Here is a 22,366-nt window from a genome sequence, read left to right as displayed (position 1 = left end):
GGGGGAAGCAGACAGTTCTTTTTTTTTTTTTAATTTTATTTATTTATTCGACAGAGATAGAGACAGCCAGCGAGAGAGGGAACACAAGCAGGGGCAGTGGGAGAGGAAGAAGCAGTCTCACAGCGGAGGAGCCCAATGTGGGGCTCGATCCCATAACGCCGGGATCACGCCCTGAGCCGAAGGCAGACGCTTAACCGCTGTGCCACCCAGGCGCCCCGGAAGCAGACAGTTCTATCCTCAGAGAAGATTTTGATATCACTCTTGTCAGCAAAGGGCAGAGCTAAAAGTAGTAAGCACATATTTGACCTAAACAACCCTATCGCCATGTTGACTGAATCGATATTTACAGAATACAACATAAAACAACTGCAAAATACACATACACACTTTTTTTTAAGTCCATATGATACATTCATCCAAACAGAGCACATTCTAGGTCATAAAACATTTATATTTTTGTTGATTATCAATTTCTTCCTTCAGTGTGTCGGTTCTCACTTCATATATTTTGTGGTTCCTGTTAGGTTTATACACACTTATCATTGTCATGTCTTCTTGAGGGGTTGACTTGTCTATCACTACGCAAGGTTCTCTTGTCTCTACCCCACGTTCTTCCATCCTTCTACTTTGGACCTCCTCATTTCTTTGAATCTAAAGTATGCTTCTCGCACACAGCATATAGCTGGATCTTAAAAAACAAAAAACAAAAAACAAAAGAACCCCCAAAAACCCAACTCCATTCTTTTTTTTTATTATGTTCAATTAGCCAACATACTGTACATCATTAGTTTTTGACGTGGTGTTCAACGATTCATTTTGCTAGGCTCTAACCGGAATGTTTAAGCCGTTTACATTTATGCCATAATTGACGAGGTAGGATTTACCTCTGTCATTTGCTATTTGTTTTCTTTTTTTTTTCTTTTTTGTCCATTTTTTTAGAGAGAGAACTGGAGCTTGAGGAGTTGGGGGACAGACAGAGAGGGAGAGAGAGAATCCCAAGCAGGCTCCACACCAAGCATGAAGCCCGACATGGAACCCAATCTCACAACCCTGAGATCATGACCTGAGCAGAAATCAAGAGTCGGATGCGGAACTGACTGTGCCACCCAGGCACCCCTGCTATTTGTTTTCTAAATGCTATTTCTCCGCGCCACCCNCGCCCCCCCCCCCCCCCGCCCGGCCAGCCATTCCTGCATTACTGTCTTCTTTTGTGTTAAATAGTTATTTCCCGAGGGACCATTTGAATTCCCTTGTCATTTATGGTGTTATGTATGTTTGAGTTATATTATAAATGACTTGGGGTTTGCAATCAATTTTAGACAATCTAGTTTGGATTAATACTAACTCCATTCCAATGATGAACAAAAAGATTACTGTCTATAGCTTGGTTTTCTTCCCTTTCTTTCGTGCTGTTAGAAAGAGGTTGGAGTTTTGAAGTACCAGAGACACTCTCGCTGGCCTTGAAGGAGAAAGCTGCCGGTTTATGGAAATAAACGGGGCAGGGAACGCCAGGCAGCCTCTGTGTGCTCACGACGGCCCCTCCGGCTGACAGCCTGCAAGAGGGCAGCCACCCACTGCAGGCCAAAAACCCAAGTGACAGACTTTTCCCGACAGACCCAGGGGGGTTGCAAGGGGATCTCTTGCCTCAGATTAGATCAAAGTCCCAGCTGACCCCATGCTGCCAGTCCCGTGAAACCCTGAGAGGGGGTCCAGCTACACCATGCCCAGCCTTGTGACCCACAGAAGTGTGAGAGAGAATGTGTGGTGTTCTAAGCTGCTAACTTCTGTGGTACTTTGTGACACAGTGAAAGAAGCGAGTGCGAGAGTATTCCAAGGGAACACACTGACATGTTCTTTTGAGGCTCCTGTGTGGCCCACGGCATTGCACAGTTTCCTGAATGGTTGATGTTCTTTCTGGTCCATCTTAGGAATCTCCCTCCACCCTTCCACTCCCAGGGCTGTATCCTAAAACCTCTATTGAGTCCCTTTGTGTTAGCAGGCCACAGTATTTAGGAATTTTCCCTGTAGGATGGCTTCAGCCCAGTGACCTTGTGTAGCATTCACTTGGTCCGTGGGAGCCACGCCCCTTTACCCTGCCTAGTATGGTAAGTGTGGCCAGCCCACTGCTGACCTGTCTGTCCTGCCACCGTGGACAGCCCCGGCCAGAGCTCTTCGCCCGCAGACACTTTCAGGTGCGGCGTGTTGAGTTTTCCAAGTAGGCTCTTGAAATGAAGCCCATCTCCTAAGGACTGGTGTGAGAGTGTAATTTTCCTCACCCGTCCCTCTTGAGAGCCAGAGTGAGGTCCCAATCACAGCATACCAACCCATTTTCCAAAGAAATCTGTCCTCTGCCTTCTCTAGCTTTCTTTTATACCCTCAAGGCACAGGAACAAGGCTAAGTGTTTCAGAGCACATTTTGTGGTCAACTTCTTTGCGGTTCCTGCATCTTGGGTCTGGTACTTCAGTGGGGAATGTGGGAGAAAGTGATACTTAAGGTTTTGTCCTCTGCCATTTGGGAATTCAGCCCAAATTGATCAATCTTGCTCTACAGGCACTGCTGTTCCCTTTCAATTATCGTGAGCGGGTTCTGAAACAGAACCCCAAACCAAGAAGGGACAATACACAGCATAGTAAGACCAGAGGCACAGTTTCAAAATGAATGGAGGTAAAGTCAGGCTATGCAAGAGCATTATGTAGACTAGAGTGGAGACACTTCAGGGTAAAGCCAGCTGCACGAGTGTCTCTTCTCCCTGACCATTTCCCTCTGACCCACCCACCCTGTAGAGGACTTTCCGCCTCAGAGAATCCCGCAGACTGGTGTCAGCGACTCCATGCGTTACTACGGAAATCAACAAACAGAAACTTATCTGAAGAAGCCATGCGCAGCCACTTGACCCCTGAAAGTGCTGAATGTAATACAAAATTAGTATGGGTTGAGACTTTATTATTTTATAGGGAGGATTGAGTGTCTCAGGAAGGAGAGAGGGTGAAAATGTCCTAAAAAGAAGCCAAGTGAAGAAGAGAGGAGAGAGCAAGAGAAAGAGAAAAGGGGTAATTGGTGAGTAGGAGAGCATTATGGGGTCCCGTACAAGGTAATGAGTACGGGAACATCAGGGCACAGCCACTGGTGCACCTCTCTCTATGACTCTGAGACATGTACATGAAACCTTCTAATGAAAGAGACATCAGTTAGAGTCCAGGGTGTTTTCAATTTGGGGAGTCAAAGAGTGCAGTGTTTGGAATGAGCAGGGAGTATCCGGTCTCACGATTGATGTAAACCATCAGCAGTACTCGCTGTGGAGAGCAGAGGGGGAGCGCCCACCCGCAGATGGCCAGTCACCTGGAGATACTTGCATCAACCTGCTACCCACTTCGCTGAGCTAATGCCTATGAAACTGAGGGAAACACTCTCGGGTTGGCAAAGGTGATGACTCAGGTCTCTTGGAGGACAATCGATCAAATGTAAATAGACCTGACAGTAGAGCCAACCGAAAAGCCCAATCGGTCAGGCTCCAGGCATGAAAGTGGTTCCCACACCAGGGAGTTTGATAGAGATGATTTAACATGGACAGGAAGTGATGAAGTGTTGGAAACGCTGAACATGCAGAAGGGAGCAGCAAGGGAGGCAGCCCCAGGGTTAGCCCTAGCTGGAAGCCCCCACTGCCCGGTGGCTGGGGGAAGTGCAGGAGGCTGTGGGTTGAGCCCAGGAGCTAGGACCGGCTGGCAGGAGCTGCGCCTGCAGCAGCAGGACAGAGGGAGAAGGCAGGACACAGAAGCAGGGGCTTTGCTATCGAGATGGAACCACGGCTGGAGCCTCGAGGGTGGGGGAGAGAAACCCAGGGCTCTCCCTTCTTCCCATCTACCCTGCTTCCACCAGGCACTCACATCAACGGAGGCCAGCTGGAAGCCAGGAGGCGTGGAGAACGTAGTTTGCAGAGCGTAGCGCTGATTACACAGAGCAGAGCCGTGCAAGGACAGGGAATGTATCTGAGTGCAAAACGACGAATGATACGATGGTAGCTCAAGTGTGAAGCAAAACACTGTCAACCTCCCATGTGAAAACCGAGTGATCAAATTTGAGGAGCTGCTCATAGGATGAACACTTTGGACCTTTATTGTGCGCAGCCACAAATTTTATTTCCTCAGGCGAAAGTTACATAGTCAATCATTCATGCAGAGTCCATGCTGAGCATTTTTTTTTAAAGATTTTATATATTTATTTGACAGAGATAGAGACAGCCAGCGAGAGAGGGAACACAAGCAGGGGGAGTGGGAGAGGAAGAAGCAGGCTCATAGCGGAGGAGCCTGCTGTGGGGCTCGATCCCACAACGCCAGGATCACACCCTGAGCCAAAGGCAGACGCTTAACCGCTGTGCCACCCAGGCGCCCCCATGCTGAGCATTTTAAATTAATCTCTGACATTTTCATTTACTGGCACAAAGAGAAGTGCAAGGTTAGTACCATGGACATTAATTGAGTAGGCGCGCGTTGCGTAAAAAATACACCGTAAGTACTAGAATCAACGACTGACAGTGTGTTGATATACCAAGAAGTGATACGGATAATTTCCTGTATGCTATAAAATTATAATTCCCTTAACAGAAATGCGGATGCCATTTCTGTGTATCTGTTTGGTTAAAATGATTACACATAGATACACAGAACATAAGGGTGAACGCATCCCTTTTCCGGGCTCCAGGCTATGACCTTGTAGAAATGAAAGCTTCTCAGAGTCTCAATTTCTTCTCCATATGAGGAAAGCATGGGGGAAAGATTTGAAAACTATTAGGGACTCTACAAATAGGTATTAGTAGTATCTGAGTACGCCCTTAGCTACCCGCTCAGATCTTGAGTTTTTGAAGGATTATCTTTAAACATAAGCCAAGGAACAAAACAAAGGGAGAGAGACATGAGAATGATTCTGAGACTCACTCACAGTGTGACTTGAGTAAGGCACACAACATCTCTTGTCCTCCCTTGACTATCAAGTCCCCTTGGAAAGCCAGGAGAGGGCCCGCTTCAGCTGATCTTCCGTCGGCAACAGAAAAAGTTCATCTTGCAGTTTCCAACAACCTTCTCGTCCTCAGTGCACATCCTCCTGCATTTACCCCGGCTGAGCCTGCAGGGCTCACAAGCAGCAAACTCACCTAGGTCGACAAAGAGCAGCTGATACATCTCTCCAGGGACTCCCTGGAAGTGGGAGAAGGTCAAAAGCCGCCAAAAAAAAAAAAAAAAAAGGAGAGGGTTTGTATGACCCTAAAGAGTGTTTTTTTAAAGACCCAGTCCCAATTTTTCAAAGAGCTCTGCTTTCTTCAGGATGGAGTTGGGGAAGAGTTAATGTTGAAGCAAGAGGTAGGCACCTTCCCTGCTCTCCATGCCTTGCACGCGTCAAAAGTAAGCAAGTGCAGTCGGACAAAGTGTGATGTATACTGTAGAACCATAAAAATACACGCCTGATCCTTCTGTAAAGGTTACAGGATGAAAGTGGGGAGGCCACCTCGTGATTTGAAAGGGTCCTTGAAGGCAGAGGTCAAGTTAGGTTCAGTTCTGGTTTGGGCCTGGTAATGGTGAACTGCCTGACCTCAGCTTTCTCGTTGGCCATATGGACATTCTAGAAATACTTGTCTATGCTGTAGAGTGGTCAAATGGAGTAAGTTATTTAGAATATTTTGCCAAACACTATGTCCTCCATTAGTTATTTTTGTTGTTACATTAAGCAGAAGATTTTTTATATGACCACAACAATTTTTTCAGGGTAACTTTCATGGACCAGGTAGATAGGGCCTTTGCCAGCCAAGAATCTGTTATCAGCTGGTCTGGTTCTCCAGGGGCAACACTTATGTTGCAACCCCTTATTCTTTTTCGAATTAACCACACTTTTCTCAGGAACCTCAGAACTACATGGAAGCTTACAGGTTGGTCTCTCTACTGCAACCATTCATTGGGCTCCTTGACAGCCCGTTTGCCCATCCCCAGTAGCTATTTCAGTCTTCATGCTCCCTGTCTCAGCACCTGCTCTTCCCTCCCATCAGTGCTCAGTAACGAGCCCAGAGGTGGTCCATTCCTGGGCTGCATTCCACCCCCCCTTTTTTAAAAGACTTTATTTATTTATTTGACAGAGATAGAGACAGCCAGAGAGAGAGGGAACTCAAGCAGGGGGAGTGGGAGAGGAAGAAACAGGCTCACAGCCGAGGAGGCTGATGTGGGGCTCGATCCCATAATGCCGGGATCACGCCCTGAGCCGAAGGCAGATGCTTAAATGCTGTGCCACCCAGGCGCCCCATGCATTCCACCCCCTTGATGCTGGATCTCCTGAACACTCTTTGTGCTCATGTTAATTGCTGCATGCATTGTGCTGGAGCTTGCTGTGGGCATGGGGACAGCTGTAGCTGTCCAGTTACTTCTGTGAAGGCCACCATCAGAGTCAGCCTTTGCTCTGGTAAGCCCACGTCCGTGTCACCCGCCACTTCTGCTTGATATTATGCACTCATCACACGTTGTGTTAAGAATTCAGATGGGCTCTGAAACAAAGTCCCTGATGACTTTTATTCCAACCCGCTTTAACGAGAGGTGAGGACAGACACAAGCTAACGTTCGACTGAAGATGCCCTTCCGCTAGCAGCAGGTCACACCAAAGCTCCCTGATAACGTTTATAAATAACCAGTGTCTTGCTTCCCCCCATGACGGTCTAGCTCTGCAGAAAAAATCAATGACTCTGAAGCATCTCTGCTCAATCGCTAGACCTCAAGCTTCTCAACAGCTTGTTCCCTTCTAGCTCCTGATTTTACTGCTTTCTCCTCCTGAGTTCCCGTCTTCTTCCTCACCTGGGAACTTCTGCATCAGCTTCCACCTTGGTTTCCCAGCTCATGTGAGTTCAGCCTGTCTTCACCTGGAGTTGACGCGGCAGCCTGTCTTACCTCCCAAACCTTGCCTTACTGAGGCAGGGAAGAAGCAGCATTTGCAATCTTGGAACCAGATAGGAGATAGAATTATGTTGTATTTCTAACCTGACCTACTCTTCGGCACGCCAGGGATTGTCTCTAGATGCCCATTCACTGCTGAATTAGAACACGTGTTCTCCCACCCATCACCCTGGTGACCTTCTCTGGATGCAGGGCTTCTGTGCAATGGGCAGAATGATTATTTGCGAACGCGTCTGCTCTTCTCAGGCCGTGGATGGCCTGATTGTCCAGTGCTGCAGTTTTGCGGAGGATTTTGTACTCCACCTCTGCTTAAGGGTATTTCTGGGCACTGTTCTACCTGATTGAGAATCACAGAATTAGACCTTTGTGACTCTGGCACCCTGAGTTGGAAGCCTAGCTTACCACTTGTCATTGTGTCACCTGGGCAGAATGAATGACCGTCGCGTCTGTGTCTCAGCTTCCTCATCCTCTATAAGGTGGTGATTACGATAGTACCCACATCGTAGGGGTGGATGTTTGAAGATTAAATGACATGATCCCTATGAGCTTCGTAGACTGCTCGGCACCTAGTCAGCACTCAGTGACTAGTAGCCACCTGAATTTTTTTTCTCACTCCAAAATTCAGTCTAAACACTTTTAAATTCTGTTTGCAATTACCCAGGGGTATTCCTTTCAGTTCTGTTTATAATATGCTTTCTTCCTGTAGATGAGTGCACAAATAGAGATTGGGGGCTCTTTGCTGTGCAGAGCTCTTTTCATGGTGATGAGATTTCACCGTATTTGGTCCTTCTTAGATTAGTAGCATGGATTGGGACACGTTTTGCTGGGCTTGGGAGCAGAAGCTGTGAGAGACGGATGAGCGTGTTCTCAGAGCAGTCAGTGCTCATTGGCTGGTATAGGCGTGAGCCCCTAATCTTGCTTAGTTAGCACCGTGAGCTAATGAGACGATCCACCAGGTCCACATCGCTATGGCCAAAATTCCATTGCAGTCACAGTCAAGCTCTGTGAGATGGCTAACCCAGTTATGATGCTGGCTACAAAAGGAAGCAAAGACAAATGAAGAAATCTGGGATTTCAAACAACTAACTCTAGTCTCACTATCATTTCCATCACTCCTGGTCTCCAAAAGTCAGAGGGAGCTGACAGGCCAGAGGTCCTAAAAGTAGACATTATACACGAGGGATTCAACTTACCTCCTGGAAGTGGCTCGGAATACTCGAGTCCTGCCTGGCACCCTAAATTCAGAACAACATATTTTGGATATTAAAATCAGTGCAGGAAATAACGATGTATAAAACAGTATTCCCAGCTCCCCACATCTGCTGTCAAAGGACAGCAGGTCACAGAGCTGTATCTTTATGCTATTTCTGAGGGCCAACACTCCAAGTAACCAGTAAGAAGTTTTTAAAATGTGTGGGGGGGTGGTTAGCAGTTTGCTTAGAAAATTCCATTGCAGATTCAAGAAAATCCCATGAGAAGCTCAGTGGCGGGCTGACCATTACTCTTAATTTTACAATGGTCCACAGAAGAACCATCAGGCTTTATGATCTGCCCCCTTCACAATACCATTCTTTTCCAATTACCTGATAGAAATTGAGCCAAAATGAAGAAAAAGGCAAGGACAAAATAAGACATCTTTCTGCTTAGGGTCATCTCTGAGGGAAGCCTCTTCAGAGCAGAGGTTTGGGACCTCTCTGAAAGGACAGGAGGCTCACTTATATTTGCAAGGAATGGGGAATGCTCTTGGTCAGTGAAGTGAATCAATAAAGAAAGCATATTTATATGCTCCATTTCCCAGGATCAAGGACTGATAATGATGGACAATAACCCTTGGCCTCCACAAAGCCTTGTGTTCTGGGAGCTCTGGCCAGGGCAGTGCAAGGAACACGAGGCCAGGAGCTGAAAAACCAGGAGCCACCCTGATCCTCCGGATCCAGCAAGTAGGAGCCTGCTACTCCCTTTCTCTCTCAGAATTTACTCTTCTCTTCCACTGACTAAAGAGCAACTACAGTTACTGAGAGACAACACAGTTCTGCCAGCCTCTCAGCCTTGGTGTCAGGCTCTAGTGATGATGATGGGGACGTGCTTGGAACACAGGGAAGGCTTGGAAGGAGGCCTGGTGCCTTCTAAGAAGAGCCCAAGGAGCAGGCGCTGTTCCTTCCCTGGCTCTCATTTGCACTACTCGTCAATATCCCCAGGAGCAAGGTGGGAGGGCGGGGGCAGGAGCTGTCATTTCCCCAAGTGAGCTCTGAATCCCCAAGCACATAACGAGGTCACCTAGGAGCCCAAAGGCATAATTACTACATCCTTTTCATTCTTCAAGAACATGGGTAACAGAATTAACACATCACTGCCACTCGAAATAAGTCCCATCCTATTGCCTGTGCTTACGCAGGGCTCAGTTCTTCACTTTGGGAAGGCAAGATAGGAGCACTTAACCAGGCAGACTAAAGTCAGATCAGTTTAGCAAGTACGTGATCTTGGGCAGGTTGCTTCCTTGGTTGAACCTGTTTCTAAATCTTAAAGTGGGAGTGTAATAAAGGGACGTACTTCATAGGATATTTACAAGGACTCACTGAAATGAGTATCAAGTGGCTATCAGACCCCACGCTTGGACTGAGTGTACACGTACCTAGCGATGGGATGGGGGTGCCTCAGGTATGACAGTGCCATGGTGTAGGCGGGCAACTTGGCAGGGACAGGCCTCTCCTAAACCCTCAATTCAATGCTCATTGCCTCCCAGCACAGATGTTGACATATCCTTGAAGAGCTGCCAGGTCACCATGGGTGGGAGTGGCAGGTTCACGGAGGAAACACACCTGGCTTGACTCTCCCTGCAGCCAGGCATGGCGGTCCCACAGCTGCTGGCAGGAGGGGTCAACCCAGCAGACGCTGGACCTCACACAGATGTGCAGTGGCAATGTGGGGATCCCGGGCACTTGTGAGGGTCTAGAAGTGTCTGGCAAGTATCCTTGTGCCTAAGGAATTGTGACATTAAATAGCAAAGAAAAATTTCCGTGACAGATAGAGGAAATGGGTGCCTTTAATGGCCCCTTATTCCTGCTTCTTGAACATGGGCGCTTGCATTTTTATTATGCACTCTGGCCAGCACTTTATGTAGCTGGTCCTGACCTGGAGTGAACTTCTAGCCTTAGAAAAATAAGATGACTCTTGCAGCTCTCAAATTAAAGGGTTGGTCCTTGTCAAGGGGATTGCAAGACCTCCTTGATACATCAATGGGCCAAAAATGCCCCTGTGTAGTGGTCCCTGTGGTGCTCACTTCTGCAGCTCAAAGCCCCTTGCTCCAAACTCGAATTCTTCCATACCTGAGTGCTTCGGGTATGGTGCAAATAAGCATTTGTTTAGCCATTTAGAGCCCGCCTGCTTTGCGTGCCACCCAAAAGTGCCCCCAACATCTGGTAACATAGACAAAGCAAAGCCCAAATTGCACCGCCCTCCTAAGGGCTGTGATCCCAAGACTCCCCAACTTGCTGCTGAGAGGTATCATCTAGACGCGTGAGCCCCTCTCTGGTGCCCCTCTCCCCTGGGAGTTCCCTTCCCCTTTTGGGTGGATGCCTCTTGCTACTGTCTCTGGTGGGGACTTCCCCCCATGCAACCCTGTCCAGGTGCCACCCGATGACACCTCTCTTCCTTGAGCAGCCCCCAAACCCTGGAACCACACTCCAGTCCTTAGAATTCACCCACTCAGAGGTATCTGTCCTCTCCACAGTGAGGCGTGAATGGGGCGGCTCTTACCCCTTGCGGTGCGCCACGTCCCTTAGGAGAGAGGAGACAAGATTACACGTGCCATGTCTGAATATCTGTGTCCCCTCAACATTCCTGTGGAAACCTAATCCCCACACTGATGGTGTTTGGAGGTGAGCCTTTGGAATGTGATTAGGTTAAGAGCCCTCATGAATGGGACTATTGCCCTTATGAGAGCTCTCTGTCCCCATCCTCCAAGGGAGGACTCAGCGAGACGTCAGCCATCTGCAGCCCAGAAGAGGGTCCTCAGCAGCACCCGGCCATGCTGGTGCCCAGTCTCGTATCTCCGGTCTCCAGAGCTGCGAGAAGTGAATATTTGTGGTTCATGAGCCACCACGTCTGGGGTGTTTCGTGACAGCAGCTCAAAGGGACTGAGACATCATCTGAGTCTAGGTGAGAAGCCATGTGAAATCCTCCCACCTTAGTAACGTCCGTTTGTGTCAAAAGGTCCAACTACGATTGCCCTAAGTTTGCAACCTTCCTTCCTGATGAATCAGAACGGCCTTAAGAAACAGAGATAAATGACATAATGAGGTAATAAATAAGACCAATGAGGGCGCGTGTCACTGAAAATGTTTGCAAGTTTGTCTTTTCTTATGGATTTAAATCATTTTAATTGAGGAAGGGAAGGGAATAAAGAAAAGTTAAAAATGTGTCCCTTTTCTCAGAGTTATTTATGTATTCAATCATTTATTGATATCAGTATAGCACGAGGAAGTAAACGGATGGTCTTGTCCAGATCTCACACAAAAACCATGTTTTCAACAACACAGCAAGCATCTGTTGCTTCTCAGGAGTTTATGATTATTTTAACAGATGTCCTCAAGTATTTCAACTTTTAATAACAGTAATAATGGGGGGTGATGACATTAGGGCTCATCTCCCTAATGTTGCGTTAAAGAGACATACTCCACCAGAAGGAAGAATTAAAGTGGGTAATTCAGGTCTTTCTCTCTACCCACTTAGCTGATTAACTCCAGATTAGGAAAAAGAGGTAATTAAATTGGTGGGAGCCTGTGACATTCAGAGTATATGGATATTTGATACATATGTATATAGTCTTTTTTTAAATAATAATATTTTTTATTATATTATGTTAGTCACCATACAGTACATCCCTAGTTTTTGATGAAATGTTCCATGATTCATTATTTGCGTATAACACCCAGTGCACCATGCAATATGTGCCCTCCTTAATACCCACCACCGACCTATCCCAATCCCCCACCCTCCTCCCCTCTGAAGCACTCAGTTTGTCTCCCAGAGTCCATAGTCTGTCATGGTTCATTCCCCCTTCTCAAATATCCCATAAGCTCACAACTCTCCAAGGAGCTATTTAAGGATTAAATAAGATAATGTATGTAGCACTTAAAGTGTGTAGCACTTTTTTTTTTAAAAAAGATTTATATACTTATCTGAAAGAGAGAGAGAGAAGGGGGTGGAGGGCAGAGGGAGAGGAGAGAAAGAGAATCAAGCAAACTCCCCACAGAGCACAAAGCCCGATGTGGGGCTTGACCCCAGGACCCTGAGATCATGCCCTGAGCTGAAATCAAGAGCCAGACGCTCAACCAACTGAGCCACCCAGATGTCCCTGTAGCACTTTTTAAAAAATAAATAATAACGCATAAGCTTCAGTCGAGCAACTTGCTAAGGGTACACAGCTCATAAATACTGGAGCTGGAATTCCAACCCCACTGACTCCATTATGATATTATATAATTACTCTCATTTTACATATGAGTGAACAGAAGCTATTAAGGAACATAGCCATGATTAGAAATCCAAACTGCCAGATTCCAGATCTTTTGTTCCCGCTGGTGCTTCAATCTACCCCTGGTCATCAATGCACCCTCTATTCTATGTCCCCTTCTTCCCCACTGTCCTTGGGAACGTTCCAGAATCAGAAAAACAATGAGCTTCAGACTGCCACCCACTGAGATGTGTGGGCTCTACTCGGCAGAGCATGGACAGGCCTTCATTTCTGACATGCCTCGCTGATCAAGATGGTCTTTGGTTTAGAGAAATGTATAAATGTGGGTGTTTGCTGCTCTTTTATCATGGACGCTGTGCTGATCTTTCAAGACCCTGCAAGTCATGAGGACGTTCCTCTTTCTCTTTGCTGTTCTCTTCCTTCTGGCCCCAGGTAAAATCAGCATCTTTGCAGGGAAGCTTACAGAGGTGGTGGCTAAGAGACAGGGTCTGCTTCAGTGAGCATCTGGGTACACTCAACCCGGTGACCCTGCAAGGGAACATTTGATCCAGGAGGTAACTATCCCCTAATGCCTTTTCTGTAAATCCCTTGCATTTTTCATTACTGTCTAGGATGGGGTATCACAGGGTTGAAGAAAGAAAGGTATTCCAGGAAAGATGCCCTTTGGTCCCCATTTCCATGCTCCCTAACAAAAACAAAAATTTGAGGAAAAAAATATAAAAACAAGCGTAGGCATCAGTGGATCTTTAAAAAAAAAAAACATTGTGATAGAGATGGGAGAGATAAGGAAAAGAGCCAGAGAAAGGAGTGCTGGACAAGGAAAGGGATGGAGGTCAACATTGTGCTCGTGCCAGTCATGGTACAGGTCAAACAGTACCCTGAAATTGTCACTCCTTTGCCACACCACGTGAAGCTGGGTCCTGTGACAAACACTTCACACCATAAAATGCGAGTTCTCCAATGCCAGGGCCTTTAAAGAAACTCTGTCCTACTTTTTTTTTTTCTTTTCAAGTAGGCTCCACCGCCAGCGTGGAGCCCATTGTGGGGCTTGAACTCATGAGATCAAGAGTGGGTTACTTAACTGACTCAACCACCCAGGCACCCCAGCTGTGTCCTGCTTCTAATTTAGTGATGTTCGGAGCAACCCTTTCAGCTTGAAAGGGCTGTTTTACAAGAGCCGAGCCTCAGCTGGGCGAAGCAGCCTCTCAAAGTCATAGAGTTAAATAGGAATGAAGCCAGGACCTGGGAGTCCATATCTGGACTCTCGTCACACTCTCCTGCTCCTGGGAGCCACCAATGGCTCCAGTCAGATCCTCCTCAAAATCAAAGTCCAAGACTAGACTCATCCCAGTTTCCAGAGAGCTGAAGAAAGGGCTTTTCAGAACCTACACTGAGCTCAAATCGGTGCCAGATGCTATAGACGTCTCCCCTTAGGAGGCTCAGAATTCTCGCACCAGCTGTCGTGTGGCTGCTCTCTTTTGCAACAAGCCTGTGTGAGTAGATTCTGTGCCAAGTATCAGGGATCCAGGACCTACAGCAAGCTGTTCACTCCACTGGCCTCGAGGGACACGCTGGGGCTGATGAAGGCCCTCTTCCAACCAGTAAGACTTATTATATAATTAGTCAACGCAATACGCAAACGTGTAACATGAAATTATCTAATAAACGCAACTGGAGCTGACCTATTCATGTGCCATATGCACACAGACTCAGAGTTCCATTAACCCCTAGATGGGTGCATGTGACGATCCTTTTGAAGCCTCGTACACACAGATGCTCTCTCCCTTTGCGGAGGCATTCTGCTTCTGCACCATAGCTATCAATCGGATGCAATACAAGAGCTCTTGTCAAGAGTGAGGTCCAGCACCTCCAGCCTGGGATGGCTCACAGCACTAGGAGAGCGGCTAGAGTCCCCGGTAGTGGGAGCCACGGTTCACTGAGCTTTGCAACATTGGAGTGTGTGTACTTATGAACTTAAATGCTGGTGCTAGAAATGCTTAGGCCCATGCTGCTACCAACCCACCTGGTTTTAGTTTTACATACACGTGAATTAGCCACCTTTCTGGGTTGACCTCAGTTTCAACTTGTGTACATCCGATGCTGTCCTTACATGTCCCCGGATTAGGTAAAACTCTAAAATGTTGATTCTTTTTTTTTTTTTAACATTTTATTTATTTGACAGAGATAGAGACAGCCAGCGAGAGAGGGAACGCAAGCAGGGGGAGTGGGAGAGGAAGAAGGGCTCATAGCAGAGGAGCCTGATGTGGGGCTCGATTCCATAACGCTGGGATCACGCCCTGAGCTGAAGGCAGACGCTTAACCGCTGTGCCACCCAGGCGCCCCTAAAATGTTGATTCTGATATGTGTGTCTGTCCTTAACTTGAAGCCGGCTGCTCTTTCCATTGTTACTGGTAAAGTACCAAGGCCAGGGCCAGTATTCGGTGCAGAACAGACAAGAAGAGTCTCGGAGAGCCGCTCCCAGCATCTGCCCTTACCTGCTCTTGAACACGTTTGATGAAATGTGGAAAGGAAATTTGATTGAGCCTTCCTAAACAATCTTTTTCCTTCCACCCACAACAGTAAATGTTCCCCTTTCTATATATTTATCCTTGTTTATTCAGTCTCGAACCACCTCCCCGGCCTCAGACCTGCCCTGCTCTTACCAAGGAGCATTTGACAGTGAGTTGGGGAGTTGCCCACCCTGGAGGGGTTTACAGGAACAAGGCGATCATGACCCCAATAGATTCTAATAAAAGAATAATAGCTTCTGCTTCTCAAAGTCCCTACACAGCCTAACCCCAAACGCTGGGAGACAAATCTGTTCCTCCTGGTCCTTAATCCACCTATGACAAAAAGACAGGAAATTCAAAGAGAAGATAGCTCCCTACCCATCTCAAATACCATCAAGGTGAGACACTATGGCAGCTTGTAAAGCAATCTTTACTAACTAGTTATGCGACCGTACCTGGTAACCGGACATATCTGAGAAGAGAATTAATCCAGGCGGCTCCTTCCCTTGTATAGCCAGGAATGCATTTTTTGATGAGAAATGCTTCAAGCTTAACGGGAGATGCGTGAATTCTTGTCGGAAAAATGAAGAACTTGTTGCTCTCTGCCAGAAGTCTCTGAAATGCTGCCTGACCCTCCAGCCATGTTGGAAGAGTAAAGATGATTAATTCTGAAGACTCTGGCTTCCCAGAGAGACATAAATGACCTAGTTTTGTCTTCTCTTTACTCTGGCCTTGTCAGTGAGAAGACACTTCAATAAAAATAAATGATTGTCTTTTATCAATTTGTCGAGTGCTTCACTTAGAATAGGGAAATGTGAATAGCTAATCTGATGGTCCCTGCCTACTGGCTTCTTCTTCCGTAATTTTTTGGTAAGGGTATTTTCCCCAAACCATCTGATATTTCTTTTTAAAGGGGACTGGTAAAGACTGTAAGTCAACAAACCTCTAGCTTGCCTGTAGGTCAGCCCCAACCGCCTGTTGAGAAAGAGGATAGAGAAATGGATGGGTAGAGAAATGAACATATATTTATATGGATAGTTACATTAATGACAAGTAGATAGCAGAGAAATTTACTTATTAAGGACTCTTACGTGTCATACACATATCTAAATTAATCATCTTGACTCCATGGCTTTAATTAGAATGGTTTAATACTCCCCATGGATTTATCCCCTGTCCATAAGTCTGGAATCAAATTTGTTGATGGGCAGAGGGACTGTAGATATCTATAGCTGACAGTAGCTCCAGTGACCTGGGTCCTGGTTGCAGAGTGACTTTCTATGACTTGCTAAATTATATCCTGACTCTAAGCTTTCCTATAACCTGCTTCAACTAAGGATTCCTGGTCATGTTCCCCAGGCCTACTATCCAGCCTTGGTTCCCTGCTGGATCAGAAATCTTGCCTTATTTCCCTCTTGATTCCTCAAGGTCAATGTATTTAATCCTGTTGGAATCAACAATCTTTTTTAATGACATTTTTCTGTTTTTATATATTTATAGAGTCATGTACCAGTGGGAAATATAATAGATACATCTCCACCTTTTTTTATAATAATATTTTTTTATTATATTATGGTAGTCACCATACAGTACATCCCTAGTTTTCGATGTAAAGTTCCATGATCCATTACTTGCGTATAACACCCAGTGCACCATGCAATACGTGCCCTCCTTACTACCCATCACCAGCCTATCCCATTCCCCCACTCCCCTCCCCTCTGAACCTTTTAATCCAGTTTTCCCAATAGCACAACTAGAGTGCAATATGGCCGCCAAGATTGACAGGATACAAAACAAGTCCATCATCACAGAGACCCCCGCCACGTTGTCCATTCAGAGCCATACCCTCTTCCCTCCTGTCTCTTCCTCTGCCTTCACTGGTACAACTAATCTGTCCTCCACTTCCACAACTTGTCCCTTTAGGAATGTCAAATAAATGGAATCATACAGAGTAACTTCTGGGAATTGGTTTTTTACTCACTGTAGTTCTCTGGAGATTCTTCAAGGCTGTTGCATGTCTCAGGACATCTTTTTCTTTGTTGTTGCGCGATAGTCCATGGTATGGATTAACCATTCATGTGCTGGAGGACAGCTTGGTACTGTCCAATTTGGTGCTATTACAAAAAGCAGCTGTGAACATTTATGGTTTTTTTTTTAAGATTTTATTTATTTATTTGACAGAGGGAGAGAGAGCACAAGCAGGGGGAACGGCAGAGAGAGAAGCAGACTCCCTGCTGAGCAGGGAGCCCATATGGGGCTTGATCCCAGGACCCCAGGATCATGACCTGAGCTGAAGGTAGACTCTTAACCCACTGAACCACGCAGGCACCCCAAAATTTTTGTTTATAGATTTTTGAACAAACACAATTTTCATTACTCTAAATGTTTTGTCATGCAATCGACTAGTCATATGGTTGGTTTTTATAAGAGAATGCCGAACGGTCTTCCAGAGCGGCTGCACCGTTTTACGCTCATACCGGGAATGTAAGCATGGCCTGGCTTATCCACACTCTAGCTGACATCTGCTGCAAAGAATTGTCACTATTTTTTATTTTCACCATTCCAATAAGTGTGTATCAACAGCTTGTGTGTGATTTTAATTTGAATTTCTCTAAAATCTAATGATGTCTCACATCTTGTCCTGTGCTTTTTTGTCTTTTCATATCTCCTTCAGAGAAATGTGTGTCTCATACTTCTTTGTAATTGGGCTTTTCTCTTGTTGGATTTTTTTCTGTTGAGTTTTGAGAGTCCTTGATATATTCTTGATATGGGTCATTGGTTGGAAACACAATTTCCAAATATTGCCCCCCCAGTCTACAGCTTGTATTGTTAATCTCTTACTACAATTTTGCAGTGCAAATTTTTTTTAAACTTTGTGAAGTCCAACTTATTTCTCTGGATTGTGGGGTTTATTTGGGGTCAAGTCTAAGAATTTTTGGCGTAGCCCTAGATGTTTAATCATTTCACATTTACACTTACATCCATGAACCATCTTGAGTTAATTTTTCTAAAATCTGTAAGATGGTCAAACTTTTGTTGTTTCCATTTCTGTCTTTGCCCGTGGGTGCTTCCAGATAGCTCCAGCGGCATATGTCCAAAAGGCTGTCTTTTCTCCAATGGATTCCTGTTGATTCCTTGCCAAACACTGGCTTGCAGGATCTGAGTCAACTGATTTGAAAACTTATGTCCAAACAAACTCCTGCCTGAAATGTGTATGGCAGCTTTGTTTATAATCACCCCAAGCTGGAAGCAACCAAGATGTCCATCAATAGGTGAGTTGGTAACAAACTGTGGCTCATCCAACGAATGGAATATTATTCAGGAATAAAAAAGATAAGCTACCCAATTGCAAAATGACACAGAGGAAACTTAGATGCGTATTGCTGTGCGAAAGAAGCCAGTCTGAAAAGGTTAGCTATTGCATGATTCCAGTTACAAGGCATTCTGGAAAGGGAAAAACCAGAGATTGTAAAAAGAAGCTATCTTTTGTCGTGGTTGCCAGGGGTTGGCCGGGGTAAAAACAGGGCGGAATGTCAAACAATTCTGCAGGACGCTAAGCCTTTGTTAAACCTTGAGAGCTTTGCAGCACAAAGAGGAACCGGTTCACCGTGCAAATTAACAGAGTTAATTTAGGAAGTCAGGGCTACCCCAGGATGGAATGCCGAATGTGACGAAACTATCTAACTGTCATAAATGTATAAAACAACTTCACTGAAGGTGCGGGGGTTGGTGAGGCTGGCCTAGGTGACTTTTGCAGTGAGGGTCATCTCTCAGCCTACAGGCAAAAGAAACTGCACCAGAGTGCCGCACTCTAGCGGATGACGGATTTCTTCGGTAACACAAACCTAGCAATTCCGATCTTATTATACACATATAGCTGGAATTGAGCAATTCAATACACGGCCTGCAGAAGTGGGAGCCAGGGTCAGAGAGGGAGTTTATAGATAATCAAGGAAAAGGTAGAATGACCACGTGGGGATGGATGGGCGGTGGAGACGTGGCCTCGATACAGATGGTACCATATACAAATATTTATTGATACGTGTGTGCATGTGCCCTGAAGGGAGGCCAAGGCTGTTCCCCCTGCCCCCCCGGGGGGAGGCTGAGGCCCGGGGTCCCGCACCAGGCAGAAGGGGGTCTGCGGTTAGGGCACTGCAGCTTTGAAGCCCATGGTAAGGAGTTGACTTGAACTCAACCAAAAGGTATTCGCAAACTGTTGTGGGGATTTTGAGAGGATGTGTGATGAGCACCAACTAGCTTTTTTATTTATTTTTAATTTTTTTTGGTTTTTTTTTTGTGTTGTTTGAATCATGCTGGAAGAGAATTAGATGGTATAGTCCATCCACTAGGAATGCAGAGGGAGGGGTGGTTGGGAAAGCCACGGCCGTGGACCTGTGTCACCAATGCTCCCGGGCGTTCTCTACAATTGGTTCAGTCACTCTCCCCAAAACCTTCCCCATCCTTGGGACACAATTAATCACACTGACTTATTCTGTTATATAGTGAGAAGTGAATTTGACACAGACAAGATATGTGGTTATGGGACCGCCCACTGCCGGAGGACTTGTAAAACAGAGGAATTCCAAATCGGAGGATGCCCCAATGTCTATCCGTGCTGTTTGAAAAAGCGAACCCGCTGAACCCCGTGACACCCTGAAGCCCAGGGCTGCCTGGTCCCCAGAGCCGCGGATGGCTGGACCTCAGAACCTTCCCTTCCTGAGGCCTCCCAGCTAGAATATTCCCAGCGGCAGTCACTAGTCCAATTATTGAGACTTTGCTGAGTGCCCTCACTCAATGCAGAGCCCATGTACGAGCCCCGAGATGGCTTTCTGCAGTGGGGAGAAGGGAGGAAAGCAGTGCGGGTTACATGAGAGTTTCAACACCTTAACAGCCCAACCAAAAAATATGCCTCATTGGCCACAAGCCTAAGTGAACATCTTTTTTATTTTTTTGGCCTGAATTGTAGCAATTGATCTTGATAGCATTAGTTATCTGATCAGAAGTTTTGCTCTGCAGTTATATATGTCTTTTGCTCATTAAAACAGGGAAATAAATCAATATTAAGTGCAATTTATTTTGCATACACTGTAATTCAAAGCACAGACTTCCGGGGGGCAAAACAAAAGGGATGCTATGCGATGACCGGATGTCCATAGAGGGTCACGTCCTGCAGGAGGAGCACAGAGCAGCTCCGTGCAGACTACTGTCCTGAGATCTGCCAAAGGAGGCGGAGTCGTAAAGCCTTTGACCTGCCGTTCCTTTCCAAACCTTCTTTTGGGGTGACCAAATGATTTGTGGGGAAAAGCTTCTCTCTCTAAAAGTAACCCAGCTAATAAATGACTAAGAATGAGAACATCAGGAGAATGTCACTATTGTCCAACACCTAGAGACATAATGATCTAGCCCATGAACATCAATGGCCCCCCTGAAATAAACAAGAGCAACCACCTGGGGTCACGGGGTGCCTCTGGGTAGATGTACGCAAAGCCGCCCAGCAGCGGTTCAGCTGCCGCCTTTTAGGAAAATGGCAAACTGAACCTTCACGTAACTGTCACCCAGCCTCAGCACGTGGTTAATCTCATTTCATTCCTTGATGAACTCCGCTTCCTGGATTATTTCCAAAAGTACTCAACATGCCATGTCACCTCATCTGAAAATAGTTTGGAATATATAATTCAGAGGAAAAACTCTTAAAAAGAAAATATATATATGTACATTTATGTATATATACATATATGTAAAACCACAGTGCTATGACCACGCCTGGAAAAAATCAAAACAAATCCCTTACTATAATCAAATAGTCAGTCAGTGTTCAAATGATCCTGGTTGTCTCATAAGTGCTTTTGCCAGAACTGGTTTCTTAGACTCAGGGTCCTAAAAGTCCATCCACACACCGTATTTGGTTGTCTGCCTCTGGCTCCTTTTTTGTGGGTGGTATCGTGTTGCTGTCCCACCTGCAAAATACTGTGTCGTAAATGCAAAGCAAATGTGAGCCTTTGATTTCACCACAGCCGTTACAGGGGAGAGGGGAGCCTGGGAAGCAGCCCCCCGAGGAGGAACGTGCTTTAGGACAACCTAACGTCAACTTTAAGTTGTGTCTTGTCCTACGTTGGTGTCCCCCTACATGATTCTCACACTGTATTTTACAAGGTACTGTCATGTGCCTAATCTCTTTTGAGCCTCACAATAAGCTTGTGAGACAAGAGGCGTCACTCTGACCTTTTTTGGGTGTGGAAACAAAGGTGCAGAGAGGCGAGTGCCTTTCCCAGTAGGTGAGGATAGTAGGCAGGACCAGGCATCACCCCCACACCTTAGGTTCAAATCTGAGGCAGCAGGGCATGGTGTGCTAGGATCCCAGCCCCTCGGGATGGTTTCTACTTTGGTTCCAATTCCTAGAAATAAATATAAACACAACCGTAAGCACAGCTTTTGGGCTAGAATAGAAAAGTAACATGGCTTACAAGTGAGGGGATAAGAACATCTCTATTTGGAGTTAGGGTCTCAGCAATTTCCCACCCCTGATTGACCATCTACTTTCTTCCAGCATCCAATTGTCAGCATCTGATGGCCTCGGTGATTAGCAGCCCTTATCAGGGACTCGTTGCCTCCCATCTCTACCAGTATCTCCAATTCCCTCTTCGAATTGAAGATTTCCTAATGCCTAAAAATCAAGAATGTGAATGATCTTATGCTAGCCCCTCTGTGCTCCACAATATTGAATTTGCCCCCAGACCTGGAGGAGAGGCTACAGCACGATGACCCCGTGCTCTCCAAACCTTGTCTACGTCACCGTTGCTTCTTGGGTGCCCAAGCCCCTGCTGGGCCACTGCTGCCTTCTTCACCCTCCCTCCAGGTAGAATATAATTATTTTCATTTACACAAATGATCTTAGACATTTTCTTTGGACCAAAATGTGCCTGTAAATGAGACACATGTGGCAAGCACTACCCTTTCCAACACCTCTGAGGCCATATTGAATTTTAGATGGTTGTAACACTCTTGAATCAAAGCCCACATTTCTCTGGTCACATCCAGGACAGACTGCCTGGGGTATGCATGCCTCAGATAATCCAGTGACATAAAACTCATCCCTGCTAGGAAGAAGATGAGGGGTGACTCAGACGGTTAGGCATCTGCCTTTGGCCCAGGTCATGATCCTGGAGTCCTGAGATCGAGCCCCTCGTAGGGCTCCCTGCTCAGCGGGGAGCCTGCTTCTCCCTCTTCCTCTGCGTGCCACTCTGCCTACTTGTGCTCTCTCTCTCTGTCAAATAAATAAATAAAATCTTTAAAAAGAAGAAGAAGGAGAAGAGCCTCTTGCTTATTGATCATGAGAAGAGAACACGCGGCATCAATTACAGATCTTTTTTAAGCAGAATTGAGTTGGACCCGATGGCAGCAATAGCCAGACATCTGAGGAGGACAAGAATGGAAAGGAGAGAGAAACATGAAGAAG

At 46.2% G+C, this 22,366-nt stretch overlaps 2 protein-coding genes across 2 annotated transcripts; one reads left to right on the top strand and one right to left on the bottom strand.

The window, feature by feature from the left end:
* Positions 1 to 5,019: 5,019 nt before the first annotated feature.
* On the bottom strand, positions 5,020 to 8,577 carry LOC100466450 (beta-defensin 105). Its single transcript, XM_019792773.1, has 3 exons — positions 8,508 to 8,577; positions 8,118 to 8,159; positions 5,020 to 5,147 (listed from the first exon to the last, which is right to left on the bottom strand). The coding sequence occupies exons 1-3, from the start codon at positions 8,575 to 8,577 to the stop codon at positions 5,020 to 5,022; spliced, it is 240 nt and encodes a 79-aa protein (XP_019648332.1).
* A 4,206-nt stretch (positions 8,578 to 12,783) lies between these two features.
* On the top strand, positions 12,784 to 15,576 carry LOC100464456 (beta-defensin 15). Its single transcript, XM_011216644.1, has 2 exons — positions 12,784 to 12,832; positions 15,425 to 15,576. Exons 1-2 carry the CDS (start codon positions 12,784 to 12,786, stop codon positions 15,574 to 15,576), a joined length of 201 nt encoding a protein of 66 aa, XP_011214946.1.
* Positions 15,577 to 22,366: the final 6,790 nt, after the last annotated feature.

The sequence above is a fragment of the Ailuropoda melanoleuca genome, chromosome 18 (genome assembly GCF_002007445.2).
Source record: "Ailuropoda melanoleuca isolate Jingjing chromosome 18, ASM200744v2, whole genome shotgun sequence".
NCBI lineage: Eukaryota > Metazoa > Chordata > Mammalia > Carnivora > Ursidae > Ailuropoda > Ailuropoda melanoleuca.
This window is presented reverse-complemented; position numbering and strand designations above follow the sequence as displayed.

Bases quoted from the DNA above. Each gene is read 5' to 3' on its own strand.
- LOC100466450 (XM_019792773.1), bottom strand. From the start codon at position 8,577: ATGACCCTAAGCAGAAAGATGTCTTATTTTGTCCTTGCCTTTTTCTTC. The intron at 8,160-8,507 runs GTAATTGGAAAA...TTCTGAATTTAG, and splicing joins TTTGGCTCAATTTCTATCAG to GGTGCCAGGCAGGACTCGAG. The intron at 5,148-8,117 runs GTAAGTTGAATC...TTGTCGACCTAG, and splicing joins TTCCGAGCCACTTCCAGGAG to GTGAGTTTGCTGCTTGTGAG.
- LOC100464456 (XM_011216644.1), top strand. From the start codon at position 12,784: ATGAGGACGTTCCTCTTTCTCTTTGCTGTTCTCTTCCTTCTGGCCCCA. The intron at 12,833-15,424 runs GTAAAATCAGCA...TCCCTTGTATAG, and splicing joins TCTCTTCCTTCTGGCCCCAG to CCAGGAATGCATTTTTTGAT.